The sequence below is a fragment of the Bombina bombina genome, chromosome 4 (genome assembly GCF_027579735.1).
Source record: "Bombina bombina isolate aBomBom1 chromosome 4, aBomBom1.pri, whole genome shotgun sequence".
NCBI lineage: Eukaryota > Metazoa > Chordata > Amphibia > Anura > Bombinatoridae > Bombina > Bombina bombina.
Window position 1 is genome coordinate 264,411,619 of NC_069502.1, and position 21,877 is coordinate 264,433,495.

The following is a 21,877-nucleotide window of genomic DNA, read 5'->3' on the forward strand; positions in this document are numbered from 1 at the left end:
ACCCTTTTGTAGGGGTTAAATACAATTGTGCAGTGTCAAGTGTTTTAAAATTACATGCTCTAACGAATTAGAGTATGTCATTTTTCAACTATTATGGCCCTTTAAGGAACAGTAAACACTTTGTAATTACAAGACATTTGTTATCTTGCTATATACTAATTTATAAACATTAGTAAAACAAATTACAATTTTATTTACTGCAGTTGATTTTAAAGGTACATGAAACCCAAAAATGTTATTTCATGATTAATATAGAGAATATAATGTTAAACAACATTCCAATTTACTTCTATTATTTAATTTTCTTCATGTTTTAGATATCCTCTGTTGAAGAAATAGCAATGCACATGGGTGAGCCAATCACACAATGGATCTATGTGCAGCCACCAATCAGCAGCTACTAAACCTATTTATATGATTTTCAACAAAGGATATTAAGAGAATGAAGCAAATTAGATATTATATTACTCCAAGTAAGGCAAATCCACCCACAATTTGCCTTACTTGGAGTAGCCAATCAAGGGTTTAATCTGCAGACAGCAATGCTAGTTACAGTCTGACTGTAACTAGTTAGTGGAAGTGTATTATTTTGTAGTCGTTTTCAGCAACAGCCAATCATGAAATGCTATGCAACAGTGTTAGCTTTTAAAAGTCAGCAGGGTGCATTTCAAGCTAGCCAAGTATAAGTGTTATTTTTGAGTATAACTTGACTTGTTTTATTATAACCTCAATGTGTTGTTCTTTTCTTGTTGAAAACACGATTCTATCGACATAAATACATATTTCTAGCTATAACTCTTTAGATTCAATAGTGCGTTGTTCTCCTGACAAACATGCAAGGGGTTACGTTGCAAAATGCATATAAAACAACTGAACTGAGGAGGACTATTTCTTCTCGTGCCCACGTGGTTAATCATCATAGAGTTCCACAATCATTTCGGTAACAGTAAAGGATTGTCGAGTTCTCTATGGTAATGCAATTTCCGCTTCCGGTTATAACTGCGGAACTGCAAAACAGTAAGTATGGCGGCTGGAGGTAGTGAAAATCGATCTGGAGGAGATGTAGAAGAGGACGCGTCCCAGCTGTTGTTTCCGAAAGGTTAGAAAACTGTGTCAGGAATGGATCTGACTGTGTGTTATAGCATATATTGTGTTTGTTGGCGCTGTATGTGTACGACTATGTCTGTTACTGTTAGCGAGTACATAGCTCAAAACATTTCAAGTTACCAACTAGGGACAAACATTTCATGATGTCAGTAGTGTTATACTGTATCCCTGATATGTATGGCTAGAGACCATAGTACCAAATATGTTACGTATAATAGTGCTATGGATGTTTTTATCACAGTAATATAGTAGCATTCAGTACAAGCAAATTTACAGTCAATAGGAAGCTCTTACTTGGGAGTTTATTATATTTAAATATAACCAACCTGTGTGATGATTTTAAAATTGGCACATCCTAGATTTTTACATTAACATGTGATGTTACATTGACGTGTGTGTGTGTTTTTAGCCAGTAAGAGTGATGTTCTTTAATGTTTATCTCTGTCTAGAGTTTGAGAACGCAGAAACGTTGCTGAATTCTGAAGTGCACATGCTGTTGGAGCACAGAAAGCAGCAGAATGAGAGTGCTGAAGAAGAACAGGAGCTATCTGAAGTTTTTATGAAAACACTCAACTACACTGCCAGATTCAGCCGCTTTAAAAACAGAGAAACTATCGCTAGTGTCAGAAGGTAAAGCTTATAAACCTAAGCTATGTTTCATTGTAACAACATGGGTAAAAACTTTATTCACGACCATTTAATACTAGGATCATTTATCAATAAGCAATCCTTTTTTTCTTTTTCATCTAAGCAGCTCTTGTAGAGTCATTGTGGTTATAACACTTGACATACAGTTCTCAATTGTTGCAAGGCTATGGTGCTTAAAACAGTTATGTTTAATGTGGATGACCAGCTGTGTGTACATCTGTAATATTCTGATTCAGAGAGATGTGGCGACTTTTTTATTGAGCCCTGGCATTTTTTGCTATGTTAACCCTTTGAGTGCTAAGCACTTTCCCACCTGGTTGCTAAGATTTTTTAAGGTGTGTGTTTGTTTTCTTTTCTTGTTTTTTTTCAGACCCCCAATACTTACTGTTTGGAAGGTTAGGCGATTACCTTTCCAATGGTGGGTCTGTAGCTGCTTAGATAACTGAGATACAGGCTTCTAAGCATCATGCCCCCTGCTCCTATACTTAACATTAAGTATAAATAAAGTTGTGCAGTGACGTCATCACGTTATTGCGCATGATGTCACCGCGCATAACGTGAAGCCCCGGCGATGCCTGTCATTCTACAGGCACGATCGCCTGGGTGAGACCAGATCTCTCTCAAGGTGGGAAAGTGCTAGTGATGGCTCTGAGCCGTCATTCCCACCAGAGTGGGAAACTCTGTGACGGCTCAGAGCAAGTAAGTCCTATCAAAATTAAACTTCCATGATTCAGATAGAGCATGCAATTTTAAACAACTTTCTAATTTACTTCTATTATTTATTCTTTATTTGAATGTAAGCTTAGGAGCCGTCCCATTTTTGTTTCAGCGCATAGGTAGCTCCTGCTGATTGGTGGCTACATTTAGACACCAATCAGAAAGTGCTACTCAGGTCTGAACCAAAAATGTTCCGGCTCCTATGCTTTCATTCTTGTTTTATCAAATAAAGATTCCAAGAGAATGAAGAAAAATTGATAATAGGAGTAAATTAGTTGCTTAAAATTGCATGCTCTATCAGAACCATAAAAGGTTAATTTCTTTCATATAGGTGGTGAGAGTCCATGATTCGTTACATATGGGATATACATTCCTACCAGGAGGAGGCAGAGTTTCCCAAACCTCAGCCTATAAATACCCCACCCACCTCACTCATATCTCAGTTTAAACTTTGCCTTTTTTTGGAGGTGGTTAAAGTTTGATGTGCTTCAGTGTACATTGAAGTCCATTTTTTTTCCCCCCTTAGTTACAGTGCTTGTCAGAGGGACGTGAAGGGAGTTTTGCCTAAGGTTTATCATGTTCTACCTCTGTTTAAAACCTTTTCTATGTGCTATCTGTAAATCGGTCGCAGAGATTCATTTCCTGCCTCCCTTTATAGTTTAACATACTCCTATATCTGTACCTCGGCTCATATGTTTTTCAGCACTGGTTTAGCCTGTCTGCATTTGTGGACAAGTGTCTGCTTCATTACGGTAAGTACATATTTTTTTTTTTTTTTACTAAAGCATTCCTGACTAATTTGGGCACTTTTTAAAAAGGTTTATTGCATTATTGTATCATATATTGCAGCCCAGGGACTTTAGTTTTTTTTCCGCTTAAATTGAGATATTTCGCTAAATTTTAGTGTTTTGAGGATGGATTATTAACTGCTGCTATGCGCTAAGGTTTTTTGTTGTTGCTCTTAAACTTAGATGCTTACCTTTAACCGGTCACTTGAATCTGGCAAGAGCACCGCCGAATAGCGTCTTTTTTTTTAAACCCGCCCCCTATAACGTAATTTTCGCACCATTTTTCACTCACTTTTTTTTGCCGTGATTTTGCACATTATTTTAGCCTTAAATAGATGCTCTTTGCATGTGACGCCTCACAGTTTAATAGGGGCTTTATGTTTTCTGCATAAACTTATATACTTAAAGCTCTTTTACACGTGTGTTTGAGTATTTAATTATCATAGCAAAGACTTTTTTCCCCAAATCTTCAGTCTTTTTAAACAAAAGAGTTTTCTCTATAAAATTGTAATTTTTTACCTTTTTTTTTTTTTTTTTTTCTCTGCCATAATAGAACAATCCACTACTGTCCCTGAAATCACCATAGGACCTGAGTCTGTTGAACACATTTCTACTAAAGCTAAGTGTATCTTTTGCAAAACTTCTGAAGTGCCATCTTCAGCAAATTTATGTGACTTATGTATATTGTTTTTTCACGACCTACTGATGTTCCTATGGTTTCAAATGCTCCTTCTGTTTCAGCAATGAAGACATTTATTGCTGCTTCAATTGAGAATTCTCTGACTGAATTTACGCCTTCAAATAAGCGTAAGAGATCAGCACATGTTTTGCCTTCATCTAGTAAAATCTGTACTGATCAGACTAATACTGACGTATCTTCTCATGATGATAATTCCTTTGATACTGAGGCTCCTTCATCTGATACAGAACCAGAAAAATCTTTTTTTTATTTAAAATTGAGCATATTCATTCTCTTTTAAAAGACGTTTTAGTCACTTTAGGTATTGAAGAAGTTAAACCTTCTGAGGATATTCCTTGTAACAAGTTAAATTCCTTTTTTAAGTCTAACATTGTTATTACTGAAATATTTCCTGTTCCTAATGCAGTCTCCAATATCTCTAAAGAATGGTCTAAACCTGGTGGTACTTTTAATCCTTCTTCTAGGTTTAAAAAAATTGTGTCCTTTACCTGTTGCTAATTTGGAGCTATGGGAAACTATCCCTAAGGTAGATGGGGCTATTTCTTCTCTAGCTAAGCGTACTTCAATTCCATTAGAAGATAGTACTTCTTTCAAAGATCCTTTAGATAGGAAACTTGAATCTTTATTGAGAAGGGCTTTATTTACATTCTAGTTATGTTCTTAGGCCAGCTATATCTATTGCTGATGTAGCAGCTGCCTCTACTTTCTGGCTTTCTAATCTTGCTCAGCAACTTTCTTCAGACCCTGAATGCTGTAATGTGATACATTTACTACAAGAAACACATCTTTTTATATGTGATGCAGTATTTGACATTTGTCAAAATTAACATTAAAACTATGTCTTTAGCTATTCTTTCTAGAAGAGCTTTATGGCTTAAAACTTGGAATGCTGATATGTTTTTCCAAGATGAGATTACTATCTTTCTTTTCAGGCTAAGAATCTATTTGGTTCACAATTAGATTCAATAATTTCTTCCATTACTTGGAGGTAAGTCAGTTTTTTTTTTACCCCTAGATTATAGATCTAAAGGGAAGTTCAAGGCTCCAAATCATTTTCGTTATTTTTCGAAACAAAGATCAGAAGCCTTCCCCCTCTCCAAAAGCCCATGGCTCTATCTGGAGACCTTCTTCCAATTGGAATAAATCTAAACAATTCAAGAAACCTAATCTTGTCCAGAAACAGCGTAAGGTGCGGCCCCCAATCCAGTTTTTCTGGTAGGGGACAGATTAAAACTTTTTCAAAAAATTGTCAGAATCTGTCCAAAATCCCTGGATTCAGAATATAATTTCTCAAGGATATCAAATTGGTTTCAAAATCAAACCCCCAAGGGGACGGTTTTATATAACTCCAGTTCCAAAACATCCATTAAAAGCTCAGGCTTTTCTAACATGTCTCTCATCTAGAATTGATGGGAGTGATTGTCCCAGTTCGTCTGCAGGAACAAGGAAAGGGTTTTTACTCCAATGTATTCATTGTACCAAAGAAGGAGAATTCCTTCAGACCAATCTTGGATCTGAAAACACTAAACAAATTTGTAAGAATTCCAACTTTCAAGATGTAAACTAATAAGGACTATTCTACCTTTTGTTCAGCAAGGTCAGTATATGTCCACAATGGACTTACAGGATGCTTATCTTCACATCCCTATTCATCCAGACCATTTTTAAATTTCTGAGATTTTCTTTTCTAGAATAGCATTTTCAATTTGTTGCTCTTCCGTCTGGCCTAGCAACAGCACTAAGAATATTTTCAAAGGTTCTCTGTGCCCTATCTGGTGTTTTCTTATTTGGACAATCTCTTGGTTCTAGCTCTTTTCATTTAGCAGAATCTCACGACTCAACTATTTTTGCTTCTTCAAAATCATGGTTGGAGGATCAATTTTTTTTTTTTTTTTTTTGATCAGACAAAGGTCACTTATTTGTTATTCCAAATAGTCTCAGTGTCTATGACTCTTTCTCTGACAGAAGAGTTAGTTTCAGCTTGTCTAAACCTTCAGTTTCTATCATACCCTTCAGTAGTTACGTGCATAGAAGCAGGGCCGCCACTAGAAATTTTGGGGCCCCTGACTTATCCATTGATCAGGGCTCCCCCCCCCCCCCTCTTTGACGTGCAATTTTTGACCAAGTGACTAAAACGTATATGCACTTTATTCAATTGTAGTCAAACTTGGAAATGTTGTAAAGGTAGTAACACACAGACACACTCATACACTGAAACGCGCACACACTCAGACATAAGATTTCACATATAGACACTCTAGCAGATTTGCAAAGAAAGACACTCGGCACTTGTTTACATTGACCTGACAAGTAATGAGGTAGACTACAGTTTTGTCAAAAAGGGAGATTTACAAAACCAAATATGGAGTTCTGATTATCTTTGTCAAGGAAGATGCCAATTAAATAACAGCATGCAGTGGCTGAAAGGAAGGGCCCTGAACTGCCTAAACAATAATTTAAAGGTTAAATGGTGGATTGGTGACTTCTGGAAAGGTCTCATTAGTCTTAAAGTCTGTAGAAAGATGTGAATAATCAGTAGTAAGGTCAAAATGTCCTAAAAAGGAATACACACACACACACAGACATATTCACCCACCCTCACAGAGGCGCCCACAGAAAATGCACACAGACATATTCACCCACCCTCACAGAGGCGCCCACAGAAAATGCACACAGACATATTCACCCACCCTCACAGAGGCGCCCACAGAAAATGCACACAGACATATTCACCCACCCTCACAGAGGCGCCCACAGAAAATGCACACAGACATATTCACCCACCCTCACAGAGGCGCCCACAGACAATGCACACAGACATATTCACCCACCCTCACAGAGGCGCCCACAGACAATGCACACAGGCATATTCACCCACCCTCACAGAGGCGCCCACAGACAATGCACACAGGCATATTCACCCACCCTCACAGAGGCGCCCACAGACAATGCACACAGGCATATTCACCCACCCTCACAGAGGCGCCCACAGACAATGCACACAGACATATTCACCCACCCTCACAGAGGCGCCCACAGAAAATGCACACAGGCATATTCACCCACCCTCACAGAGACGCCCACAGACAATGCACACAGACATATTCACCCACCCTCACAGAGGCGCCCACAGACAATGCACACAGGACATATTCACCCACCCTCACAGAGGCGCCCACAGACAATGCACACAGGCATATTCACCCACCCTCACAGAGGCGCCCACAGACAATGCACACAGGCATATTCACCCACCCTCACAGAGGCGCCCACAGACAATGCACACAGGCATATTCACCCACCCTCACAGAGGCGCCCACAGACAATGCACACAGACATATTCACCCACCCTCACAGAGACGCCCACAGACAATGCACACAGACATATTCACCCACCCTCACAGAGGCGCCCACAGAAAATGCACACAGACATATTCACCCACCCTCACAGAGGCGCCCACAGAAAATGCACACAGGCATATTCACCCACCCTCACAGAGACGCCCACAGACAATGCACACAGGCATATTCACCCACCCTCACAGAGACGCCCACAGACAATGCACACAGGCATATTCACCCACCCTCACAGAGACGCCCACAGACAATGCACACAGGCATATTCACCCACCCTCACAGAGGACGCCCACAGACAATGCACACAGGCATATTCACCCACCCTCACAGAGACGCCCACAGACAATGCACACAGGCATATTCACCCACCCTCACAGAGGACGCCCACAGACAATGCACACAGGCATATTCACCCACCCTCTCAGAGACGCCCACAGACAATGCACACAGGCATATTCACCCACCCTCACAGAGACGCCCACAGACAATGCACACAGGCATATTCACCCACCCTCACAGAGACGCCCACAGACAATGCACACAGGCATATTCACCCACCCTCACAGAGGCGCCCACAGACAATGCACACAGGCATATTCACCCACCCTCACAGAGACGCCCACAGACAATGCACACAGGCATATTCACCCACCCTCACAGAGACGCCCACAGACAATGCACACAGGCATATTCACCCACCCTCACAGAGACGCCCACAGACAATGCACACAGGCATATTCACACACCCTCACAGAGACGCCCACATACAATGCACACAGGCATATTCACCCACCCTCACAGAGACGCCCACAGACAATGCACACAGGCATATTCACCCACCCTCACAGAGACGCCCACAGACAATGCACACAGGCATATTCACCCACCCTCACAGAGACGCCCACAGACAATGCACACAGGCATATTCACCCACCCTCACAGAGACGCCCACAGACAATGCACACAGGCATATTCACCCACCCTCACAGAGACGCCCACAGACAATGCACACAGGCATATTCACCCACCCTCACAGAGACGCCCACAGACAATGCACACAGGCATATTCACCCACCCTCACAGAGACGCCCACAGACAATGCACACAGGCATATTCACCCACCCTCACAGAGGCGCCCACAGACAATGCACACAGGCATATTCACCCACCCTCACAGAGACGCCCACAGACAATGCACACAGGCATATTCACCCACCCTCACAGAGGCGCCCACAGACAATGCACACAGGCATATTCACCCACCCTCACAGAGGCGCCCACAGACAATGCACACAGGCATATTCACCCACCCTCACAGAGACGCCCACAGACAATGCACACAGGCATATTCACCCACCCTCACAGAGACGCCCACAGACAATGCACACAGGCATATTCACCCACCCTCACAGAGACGCCCACAGACAATGCACACAGGCATATTCACCCACCCTCACAGAGACGCCCACAGACAATGCACACAGGCATATTCACCCACCCTCACAGAGACGCCCACAGACAATGCACACAGGCATATTCACCCACCCTCACAGAGGCGCCCACAGACAATGCACACAGGCATATTCACCCACCCTCACAGAGACGCCCACAGACAATGCACACAGGCATATTCACCCACCCTCACAGAGACGCCCACAGACAATGCACACAGGCATATTCACCCACCCTCACAGAGACGCCCACAGACAATGCACACAGGCATATTCACCCACCCTCACAGAGACGCCCACAGACAATGCACACAGGCATATTCACCCACCCTCACAGAGACGCCCACAGACAATGCACACAGGCATATTCACCCACCCTCACAGAGACGCCCACAGAAAATGCACACAGGCATATTCACCCACCCTCACAGAGACGCCCACAGACAATGCACACAGGCATATTCACCCACCCTCACAGAGACGCCCACAGACAATGCACACAGGCATATTCACCCACCCTCACAGAGACGCCCACAGACAATGCACACAGGCATATTCACCCACCCTCACAGAGACGCCCACAGACAATGCACACAGGCATATTCACCCACCCTCACAGAGACGCCCACAGACAATGCACACAGGCATATTCACCCACCCTCACAGAGACGCCCACAGACAATGCACACAGGCATATTCACCCACCCTCACAGAGACGCCCACAGACAATGCACACAGGCATATTCACCCACCCTCACAGAGGCGCCCACAGACAATGCACACAGGCATATTCACCCACCCTCACAGAGACGCCCACAGACAATGCACACAGGCATATTCACCCACCCTCACAGAGACGCCCACAGACAATGCACACAGGCATATTCACCCACCCTCACAGAGACGCCCACAGACAATGAACACAGGCATATTCACCCACCCTCACAGAGACGCCCACAGACAATGCACACAGGCATATTCACCCACCCTCACAGAGACGCCCACAGACAATGCACACAGGCATATTCACCCACCCTCACAGAGGCGCCCACAGACAATGCACACAGGCATATTCACCCACCCTCACAGAGACGCCCACAGACAATGCACACAGGCATATTCACCCACCCTCACAGAGACGCCCACAGACAATGCACACAGGCATATTCACCCACCCTCACAGAGACGCCCACAGACAATGCACACAGGCATATTCACCCACCCTCACAGAGACGCCCACAGACAATGCACACAGGCATATTCACCCACCCTCACAGAGACGCCCACAGACAATGCACACAGGCATATTCACCCACCCTCACAGAGACGCCCACAGACAATGCACACAGGCATATTCACCCACCCTCACAGAGACGCCCACAGACAATGCACACAGGCATATTCACCCACCCTCACAGAGACGCCCACAGACAATGCACACAGGCATATTCACCCACCCTCACAGAGACGCCCACAGACAATGCACACAGGCATATTCACCCACCCTCACAGAGACGCCCACAGACAATGCACACAGGCATATTCACCCACCCTCACAGGAGACGCCCACAGACAATGCACACAGACATATTCACCCACCCTCACAGGAGACGCACACAGACATATTCACCCACCCTCACAGGAGACGCACACAGACATATTCACCCACCCTCACAGGAGACGCACACAGACATATTCACCCACCCTCACAGGAGACGCACACAGACATATTCACCCACCCTCACAGGAGACGCCCACAGACATATTCACCCACCCTCACAGGAGACGCACACAGACATATTCACCCACCCTCACAGGAGACGCACACAGACATATTCACCCACCCTCACAGGAGACGCACACAGACATATTCACCCACCCTCACAGGAGACGCACACAGACATATTCACCCACCCTCACAGGAGACGCACACAGACATATTCACCCACCCTCACAGGAGACGCACACAGACATATTCACCCACCCTCACAGGAGACGCACACAGACATATTCACCCACCCTCACAGGAGACGCACACAGACATATTCACCCACCCTCACAGGAGACGCACACAGACATATTCACCCACCCTCACAGGAGACGCCCACAGACATATTCACCCACCCTCACAGGAGACGCACACAGACATATTCACCCACCCTCACAGGAGACGCACACAGACATATTCACCCACCCTCACAGGAGACGCACACAGACATATTCACCCACCCTCACAGGAGACGCACACAGACATATTCACCCACCCTCACAGGAGACGCACACAGACATATTCACCCACCCTCACAGGAGACGCACACAGACATATTCACCCACCCTCACAGGAGACGCACACAGACATATTCACCCACCCTCACAGGAGACGCCCACAGACATATTCACCCACCCTCACAGGAGACGCCCACAGACATATTCACCCACCCTCACAGGAGACGCCCACAGACATATTCACCCACCCTCACAGGAGACGCCCACAGACATATTCACCCACCCTCACAGGAGACGCCCACAGACATATTCACCCACCCTCACAGGAGACGCCCACAGACATATTCACCCACCCTCACAGGAGACGCCCACAGACATATTCACCCACCCTCACAGGAGACGCACACAGACATATTCACCCACCCTCACAGGAGACGCACACAGACATATTCACCCACCCTCACAGGAGACGCCCACAGACATATTCACCCACCCTCACAGGAGACGCCCACAGACATATTCACCCACCCTCACAGGAGACGCCCACAGACATATTCACCCACCCTCACAGGAGACGCCCACAGACATATTCACCCACCCTCACAGGAGACGCCCACAGACATATTCACCCACCCTCACAGGAGACGCCCACAGACATATTCACCCACCCTCACAGGAGACGCCCACAGACACCTCACAGGAGGTAACATTTCTGCTCATTGCATCCCCTAAATCAACAGTGTGTGTGACATGCATGATAAAAAAAAAAATGCAGAAATTAAGAGATCACTTTTTAAAGATTCATATTTGTAACTGTGCATACAAAAATAATTCTGTGAATTCAAAATTGTACATTAATGATCTGGGTAGATGGCTAGATGAAGAAAAGTACTTTTAAAAGGTTGACATATGTTTTTTTTTTTTTCCCCCAACCAAGAGCACCTCTTCAAATATAGTGTACAAATGTTCCCATCTGTCAGCTGTACTTATGGATTTTGAAAATGCTGTACTCTATATGGTCTTGGTGGAACCATAAGCTGTGGTACTCATACCATTAGATCTGGTTAAATGCAGGATTTAGGCGTGTTTGTATGTATTTCAAAATGAAGTCAGCTGTAGTGTAAACTGAACAGTTTAAAGGGACAGTCTACACCAGAATTTTTATTGTTTTAAAAGATACATAATCCCTTTATTACCCATTCCCCAGTTTTGCATAACCAACACAAATATATTTATATACATTTTACCTCTGTGATCTTGTATCTAAGCCTCTGCAAACTGCCCCTTTATTTCAGTTCTTTTGACAGACTTGCAGTTTAGCCAATCAGTGCTGACTCCCAGATAACTTCACGTGCATGAGCACAGTGTTATCTGTATGAAACACATGAACTAACACCCTCTAGTGGTGAAAAACTGTTAAAATGCATTCTGAAAAGGTGGCCTTCAAGGTCTAAGAAATTAGCATATGAACCTCCTAGGTTAAGCTTTCAACTAAGAATACCAAGAGAACAAAGCAAAATTGGTGATTAAAAGTAAATTGGAAAATTGTTTAAAATTAAATGCCCTATCTGAATCATGAAAGTTTATTTTGGACTAGACTGTCCCTTTAAGTTAACCTGTCTCATTTCAAACACTGAGTAATCTTAGTCTGAGTATAACATTTTATGCAGATGTAAAAATCATATATAAAATGCCTCCATGCATCTGCAAAGTCATTGCATAAAGGAGCAGTAAACTGAAATGTAAAGTGTATGTATGTATGTATATATATATATATCACACCTCTACCATTTGTCTATTGAGGAGGAAACATTTCTGCATGGCTTTAAATATAGAATTTCTACATCATTGTCAAATCATAAATACACTGCTGCTAAAAATAAAATGTTTTTATGGACCCCTGGCCCCACCATACAACTACTACCACACTGAAGTTACAATTCAAAATTGCACAAAGAAATAAAAAAACATTTACTAAGTAAGTCCTACCTCCTCTGCAAATGAAAGTGATCTGCCGTCTGACTCAGGCACACACTGTACAAAGTGCCAAGTCTTTCCTCACACTGTGCATAGTGGTTTAGTGCACACTCAGAAATACTCTCAAATGCTAATACTTGTAATAATATTTCCCATGCTTAATTAGAATTGTGCTGTAGTACCCACTGGTGGCTGCCAAAATAAAAAAAAAATTGTTCTTGCCTCATGGGGCCCCTGACAGGAGTCACCCCTGTCACCCCCTGGTGACGGCCCTGCATAGAGGTGTTGGGCCTAATGATTGCAGCATTGGACGCAATCTCCTTTGCTCGTTTTCATATGAGGCCTCTTCAGCTTTGCATGTTGCCCCAATGGTGCAAGGATTATACTCTAATATCACTAATATTCTTGGATCCCAACACTCTTTTTTTTTTTTTTTTTTTCTGACATGGTAGCTAGACCACCAATTTCTTCATGTGGCCTCCTTTGTTCGCCCTATCTGGTCTGTGATTACAACAGATGCAAGTCTTATGGGTTGGGAGAGCAGTATGGGGGTCCCTGACTGCATAGGGAGTTTTGAATATTCAGGAAACAAAGATTCCAATCAAAATCTTAGTACTCAATGCTCTTTTCAAAGCTCTTAAAGCTTGGCTTCTTTTGAAGAACGAACCTTTCCTTAGTTTTCCAAACAGACAACATCTCAACAATGGCATATGTCAATCAAGGGGGAACTCAGTTACCTAGTCATGAAAGAAGTATCTGTTACTTTCTTTGGCGGAAACCAATTCCTGTCTCATCACTGCGATTCACATCCCAGGTATGGACAACTGGGAGGCAGATTATCTCAGCCACCCGTCACTACACCCGGGAGAATGGGCTCTCCATTAGGATGCATTCTTCCAAATTGTTTAGATCTGGGGTCTTCCACATAGATTTGATGGCCTCTCGTCTGAACAAGAAACTTCCCATCAAGGGATCCTCAGGCAGTAATGACGGATGCTCTAGCAGTCCCTTGGTCATTCCAATATGCTTATATATTTCCTCCAATAGTTCTACTTCCCATGGTGATTTTAAAAATCAAGATGGAACAATCATCTGCACTTCTGATAGTTTCTGCGTGGCCTCTCAGGATCTTGTATGCATATCTAGTTCCGATGTCCAGCTACCTGCCGTGGCATCTTCCTCTAAGGCCAGACCTTCTGTCGCAAGGTCCCTTCTTTCATCCAGACATAAAATCTCTGAACTTAATGGTGTGGAGATTGAACACCTAGTTCTCAGTCAGAGGTTTTTCAGATTCTGTAATTTAATACTATGATTCAAGCAAGAAAACCTGTTTCCAGGAAAATGTATTATATGGTTTAAAAAACTTATTTCCTGGTGTTCCACTCATTTTTCTTGGCATACATTTACAATTCTTCAGTTTCTTCAAGATGGTTTAGATAAGGACTTATCTGCCAGTACTTTGACAGGTCAGATTTCTGCTCTTTCTGTTTCACCAAAAGATTGCTCATCTTCCTCACATTCATTGTTTTGTTCAGACTTCGTCTACAATAAAAACTGTACTTAAAGTGAATGTCAACTTTCATGAATCAGTGACCGTTTTTTAAAAAAAACTATTAAAAACAGGGGCACTTTCATTCATGAAAGTTTACATTGCACCAGAATTTACAAATACTTACCTTCTTCTCCTGAAACACCAGATCGCCGATCCCACGCCTGCAGCTCCTCTGTACTTCGTCAGAAATGACTAAACCGTCTCTCCAATAACTGCTTCCCCCCCCCCCCCCCCCAGGAGCATTCATCTGGTGAGGCCATGCCGTGGAAGCCGATTTCGTCATTGCTGTGTTTGTACAGTAGGAAGAAGCAGGCGGGGTGACAGGCGATCCGGTGTTTCAGGAGAAGGTAAGTATTTGCAAAATCTCGTGCAAGGGGGCAATTTTATAAATGAAAGTTTACATTGCACCTGATTTTACAAATATCACCTTCTCCTGGAACACCGGATCGCCCCGTCTGCTTCTTCCTGCTGTACTAACACAGCAATGACGAAACTGGCTTCCTCCAAATGCGGTGTGGCTTCACCAGATGAATGCTCCTGGGGGGGGGAAGCCGTGATTGGAGAGAGCCGGTTTTGTCATTGCTTACTAAGTACAGAGGAGCTGCAGGCGTGGGGTCGGCGATCCAGTGTTTCAGGAGACGAAGGTATTTGTAAAATCCGGTGCAATGTACACTTTCATGAATAAAAGTGCCCCTGTTTTTAATATTATTTTTTTTAAACGGTCACTGATTCATAAAAGTTGACGTTCACTTTAAATCTATTTCTCCTCCATGAAGCCTCACTCTAGTGTTAGTCTTTACAGGCTCCTCCTTTTGAGCCTATGCATTCTTTAGACATTAAACTACTTTCTTTGAAAGTTCTGTTTCTTTTAGCTATCTTTTCTGCTAGAAGAGTTTCCTAATTATCAGCCCTTTCTTGTGAAACACCTTACTTGATTTTTCATCAAGACAAAGCAGTTTTGCGGACTTCTTTAATTTTTTTGCCAAAGGTTGTTAATTATAACAACATTAATAGGGAAATTGTTGTTCCCTCTTTGTGTCCTAATCCTAACAATGATGCAGAAAAATCTTTACATTCTTTGGATGTTGTCAGAGCTTTGAAATATGTTGCTGCCACTAAAGATTTCAGAAAGACTTCTAGTTTTATTTTCTCATTTTTATTGGTTCATGGAAGGGTCAGAAAGCTTCTGCTATTTCTTTAGCTTCTTGGATAAAACTTCTTATTCCTAAAGCTTATTTGGAAGTGGGTCAGTCTCCGCCTCAGAATTACTGCTCATGCTACAAGATCAGTTGCCACATGTTGGGCTTTCAAGAATGAGGCTTCAGTTGATCATATCTGCAAAGCAGCCACTTGGTCTTCTTTGCATACTTTTACCAAATTTTACCATTTTGGTTTTTGCCTCTTTAGAAGCAGCTTTTGGTAGAAAAGTTCTTCAGGCAGTGGCCACTCGTTCATTCTGTTGTGTGTGTGTGTGTGTGTGTGTGTATATGTATATATATGTATATATATATATATATATATATATGTATATATATATGTATATATATATATATATATATATATATATATATATATATATATATATATATATATATATATATATATATATATATATATATATATATATATATATATATATATATATATATATATATATATATATATATATATATATATATATATATATATATATATTCTCCTCTATCCACACACGTTAGGTTCCAGGAGGAATGGTTGTAAATTGAAACCCAGTTTATAATGTAAGTCAATAGGAAGTGAGGGGGTTAGGTTCCAGGCCCCTCTCAAAATTGTCATAAGTAACACCTAATACATTATTTTTTTTAAAGCTTTGAAATGATGACTTTAAATGCTAAACATTATAAACCTAATAATATAGATTGTATCATCATCAAACTAAGTTTAATGAACAAAAACATTTGCTAACAGCACCTATTTAAATAATCACACAACAGACTGCATCATCATCAAACTAAGTTTAATAAACAAACTTTTTTTTACTTGCATTTTTCTGCAATCTGTTATCTGCATTGTTAGCATGTTACATAATATTGGGTCTGCACCTATTCTATGCATTTCAATCTGCAGTGATTAAAAGGCAGTTAGGCACCTTCACCTCAAGCTGCTGGACAGGAAGATAATAGGGAAGTGCCTGCTAAATTTTGCTCGATTGATCTGTTCTGTGTATACAGATCAATTTCAAGCTGTTAAGTTGCATAACTTTGCTGCAAAACAAGCGGGCAGCTCCACCTACTGGCTATTTTAATTAGTGCGCTTTTGCTTAACAAAACTTTGAGGTTTGGGAAACTTTGCCGCCTCCTGGTTGGAATGTATATCCCATATGTAACAATTCGTGGACTCTCGCCACCATGAAATGATTTTATCAGGTAAGTTCTTACATAAATTGTTTTTGACTAGACTATTCCTTTAACCCCTTAACATCCGAGGACGTGCCAGGAACGTCCTACAAAAAACACCCTTAAAGTGAATGTCAATTTTGATGCTAAAGTGCCCGGTTTTTAAAAATTTGATTAAAAACAGGGGTAGTTTAATTCATCAATTTACATTTCACTCCTGTTGAGAAAAAAAAATAATTACCTTTCTTTCATGTAATTAGCAAGAGTCCATGAGCTAGTGACGTATGGGATATACATTCCTACCAGGAGGGGCAAAGTTTCCCAAACCTTAAAATGCCTATAAATACACCCCTCACCACACCCACAATTCAGTTTTACAAACTTTGCCTCCCATGGAGGTGGTGAAGTAAGTTTGTGCTAGATTCTTCGTTGATATGTGCTTCGCAGCAGGTTGGAGCCCGGTTTTCCTCTGTGCAGTGAATGTCAGAGGGATGTGAAGAGAGTATTGCCTATTTGAATTCAATGATCTCCTTCTACGGGGTCTATTTCATAGGTTCTCTGTTATCGGTCGTAGAGATTCATCTCTTACCTCCCTTTTCAGATCGACGATATACTCTTATATATACCATTACCTCTACTGATTCTCGTTTCAGTACTGCAGAGCTTTCCAAACTTTTCATCTTGGTGACACACTTTTTAGCCCTACATCATTTCGTGACACAGTAAATCAGTTGTACCAGCGAACAGGAGGTTAAACTAACTTGTTTTAAGAGATACGGACACATACATAAATGATATAATAACTAAATGTATTTACAAGTAACAGTATGTATGTGCAAGAATTAAAAAATAACTACACCAATACCTACTTACTATTTTAATGTTATGTATGAGGTTGAAACAAAGGAACACAGTTTCTGAAGATTTGGTGGGATATTTGATAAAGACACTCGAATTTCATCAGCAAGCATTTTTAAGCTTCCACTTCCTATCCATATATCAAGAGCAGGAGCAGCAATGAACTACTGGGAGCTAGCTGCAACCCCCCCCCCCCCCCACTGACTTCTGACTTCAGCTCAGCGTTTAAGCTGCCGCACTCGGTAAGTCTGACTACTGCCCGCGCTTTAAGCACACTGCTGTCGCACTCACTGACTACACATGCAGTCACGAGCCAATTAAGGAGACTACATGTGCAGTCAGGAGCCAATGTGCCGCCAATTGGAATAGTTTCAGTTCCCACTGAGCTGCGGCAATAGGATAAGATGATCTGTGACCCCCTAGGTATCAATCACGTGTCAACCATGTGATATGCGTAGCAAGCAGGTGGAAAGTCAGAACCCCCCCCCCCCCAAAAAAAAAAAATAATAATTAAATTTAAAAAAAAATTGTGCTGAAGCAGGGAGACACCTACACACTGCTGCCGACACACTAGTGTGTCCCGACACACAGTTTGGAAAGCACTGCAGTACTGGTTTGGCTTTCTAATATATGTAGATGAGTGTCCTGGGGTAAGTAAGTCTTATTTTCTGTGACACTCTAAGCTATGGTTGGGCACTTTTATATAAAGTTCTAAATATGTGTTTAAACATTTATTTGCCTTGATTCAGGATGTTCAATATTCCTTATTTCAGACAGTCAGTTTCATTATTTGGGATAATGCATTTGAATATTAAATTTTTCTTACCTTTTTAAAATTTGACTTTTTTTCCTGTGGGCTGTTAGGCTCGCGGGGGCTGAAAATGCTTCATTTTATTATGTTGAAGCTACTCAGATTTCAGACAGACTTCTAGTCTGTTGGTTATCTTTTCTGGTTTTAGGAAGGTCAGAAGGCTTCTGCCATTTCTTTGGCATCTTGGTTAAGCTTTTGATTCATTATGCTTATTTGGAGTCGGATTATTCCCCGACTCAGAGGATTACGGCTCATTCTACTAGGTCAGTTTCTACTTCCTGGGCTTTTTAAGAATGAAGCTTCTGTTGATCAAATTTGCAAAGCAATGACTTGGTCTTCTTTGCATACTTTCACTACATTCTACCATTTTGATGTTTTCTCTTCTTTAGAAGCAGTTTTTGGTAGAATAGTACTTCAGGCAGCTGTTTCAGTTTGATTCTTCTGCTTATAATTTCAGTTTTTTTCATTTTTAAAATTGAAACTTTTGATTTGGGTAGTGGATTCATTTTTCAGCGGAATTGGCTGTCTTTATTTTATCCCTCCCTCTCTAGTGACTCTTGCGTGGAAGTTCCACATCTTGGGTATTTATATCCCATACGTCACTAGCTCATGGACTCTTGCTAATTACATGAAAGAAAACAACATAATTTATGTAAGAACTTACCTGATAAATTCATTTCTTTCATATTAGCAAGAGTCCATGAGGCCCACCCTTTTTGTGGTGGTTATGATTTTCTTTATATAAAGCACAATTATTCCAATTCCTTATTTTTTATGCTTTCGCTCCTTTTTTATCACCCCACTTCTTGGCTATTTGTTAAAATGAATTGTGGGTGTGGTGAGGGGTGTATTTATAGGCATTTTAAGGTTTGGGAAACTTTGCCCCTCCTGGTAGGAATGTATATTCCATTCGTCACTAGCTCATGGACTCTTGCTAATATGAAAGAAATGAATTTATCAGGTAAGTTCTTACATAAATTATGTTTTCTCTTGTTAACTGTATTCAGTCCATGGATCATCCATTACTTATGGGATATATTCCCTTCCCAACAGGAAGTTGCAAGAGGATCACCCAAAGCAGAGCTGCTATATAGCTCCTCCCCTCCACGTCATATCCAGTCATTCTCTTGCAACTCTCAACATAGTAGGAAGGTGTGAGAGGAGTGTGGAGTTTTTATACTTAATTATTTCTTCAATCAAAAGTTTATTTTTAAATGGCACCGGAGTGTGCTGTTTTTTCTCTCAGGCAGTATTTAGAAGAAGAATCTGCCTGCGTTTTCTATGATCTTAGCAGAAGTAACTAAGATCCACTGGCTGTTCTCGCCCATTCTGAGGAGTGGGGTAACTTCAGAAAGGGAATAGCATGCAGGGTTCCCTGCAGATGAGGTATGTGCAGTAAAATATTTTTTCTAAGGAATGGAATTGACTATACTGCTGATACCGATGTAATGTAAGTACAGCCTTAAATGCAGTAGTAGTGACTGATATCAGGCTGATGAATGTATGTACAGTAAAGTAATTTTCTAAGGAATGGAATTTGACTAAGAAAATGCTGTTAATACTGAAGTAATATATGAGCCTTAACTGCAGTAGAAGCGACTGGTAGCAGGCTTATTGATAACACTACATAACTTTTAAAATGTATGTTTAAAACGTTTACTGGCATGTTATTTGTTTTTGTGAGGTACTTTGGTGATAAATCTTTTGGGGCATGATTTTTTCCACATGGCTGATGTATATTTCTGCATAGAAAAGGTTAACTGAGTTTTCCCACTGTTGTAATATGAGTGGGAGGGGCCTATTTTAGCGCTTTTTTGCGCAGTAAAAATTCAGTCACAATCTTCCTGCTTCTTCCTCCTTCATCCAGGACGTCTCTAGAGAGCTCAGGGGTCTTCAAAATTCATTTTGAGGGAGGTAATCAGTCACAGCAGACCTGTGACAGTGTGTTTGACTGTGATAAAAACGTTAATTGTTAAATTGATTATCCGTTTTGGGTATTAAGGGGTTAATCATCCATTTGCAGTGGGTGCAATGCTTTTTTAACTTAATACATTTACTGTGAAAATTTGGTTGCTATAACTGATTTGGTTCATTGTTATTTCAACTGTGACAGTTTTTTTGTGCTTCTTAAAGGCGCAGTAGCGTTTTTTATATTGCTTGTAAACTTATTTGAAAGGATTTTCCAAGCTTGCTAGTCTCATTGCTAGTCTGTTTAAACATGTCTGACACAGATGAATCTGTTTGTTCACTATGTTTGAAGGCCAATGTGGAGCCCCATAGAAATATGTGTACTAAATGTATTGATGTCACTTTAAATAAGTCAGTCTTTATCTGTAAAGAAATTATCACCAGACAACGAGGGGGAAGTTATGCCGACTAACTCTCCTCACGTGTCAGTACCTTCGCCTCCCGCTCAGGAGGCGCGTGATATTGTGGCGCCAAGTACATCAGAGAGGCCCTTACAAATCACTTTGCAAGACATGGCTGCTGTTATGACAGAGGTATTATCTAAATTGCCAGAATTAAGAGGCAAGCGCGATAGCTCTGGGTTAAGGACAGAGCGCGCTGATGATGTGAGAGCCATGTCCGATATTGCGTCACAATTTGCAGAACAGGAGGACGGAGAGCTTCATTCTCTGGGTGACGGATCTGATCCAGGGAAACCGGATTCAGAGATCTCTAATTTTAAATTTAAGCTTGAGAACCTCCGTGTATTGCTAGGGGAGGTTTTAGCGGCTCTGAATGACTGTAACACAGTTGCAATTCCAGAGAAATTATGTAGGCTGGATAGATACTATGCGGTGCCGGTGTGTACTGACGTTTTTCCTATACCTAAAAGGCTTACAGAAATTATTAGCAAGGAGTGGGATAGACCCGGTGTGCCCTTTTCCCCACCTCCTATATTTAGGAAAATGTTTTCAATAGACGCCACTACACGGGACCTATGGCAGACGGTCCCTAGGGTGGAGGGAGCAGTTTCTACTTTAGCTAAACGTACCACTATCCCGGTGGAGGATAGTTGTGCTTTTTCGGATCCAATGGATAAAAAATTAGAAGGTTACCTTAAGAAAATGTTTATTCAACAAGGTTTTATCTTACAGCCCCTTGCATGCATTGCGCCTGTCACTGCTGCTGCGGCATTCTGGTTTGAGTCTCTGGAAGAGGCCATTCGCACAGCTCCATTGGACGAGATTATGGACAAGCTTAAAGCACTTAAGCTAGCTAACGCATTTGTTTCTGATGCCGTTGTACATTTAACCAAACTAACAGCTAAGAACCTCGGATTCGCCATCCAGGCGTGCAGAGCGCT

At 41.8% G+C, this 21,877-nt stretch overlaps 1 protein-coding gene across 1 annotated transcript in view; it reads left to right on the forward strand.

Annotated features, from left to right (window-relative positions):
• Nucleotides 1–914: 914 nt before the first annotated feature.
• The window catches only part of POLR2D (RNA polymerase II subunit D), a 29,276-nt gene continuing 8,313 nt past the window's right edge, over nt 915–21,877 (forward strand). The window contains exons 1-2 of the mRNA XM_053709955.1: nt 915–1,099; nt 1,557–1,737. Coding sequence (XP_053565930.1) covers nt 1,024–1,099; nt 1,557–1,737 — 257 coding nt within the window. The 5' untranslated portion in view covers nt 915–1,023. The remainder of the gene's footprint in view (nt 1,100–1,556; nt 1,738–21,877) is intronic.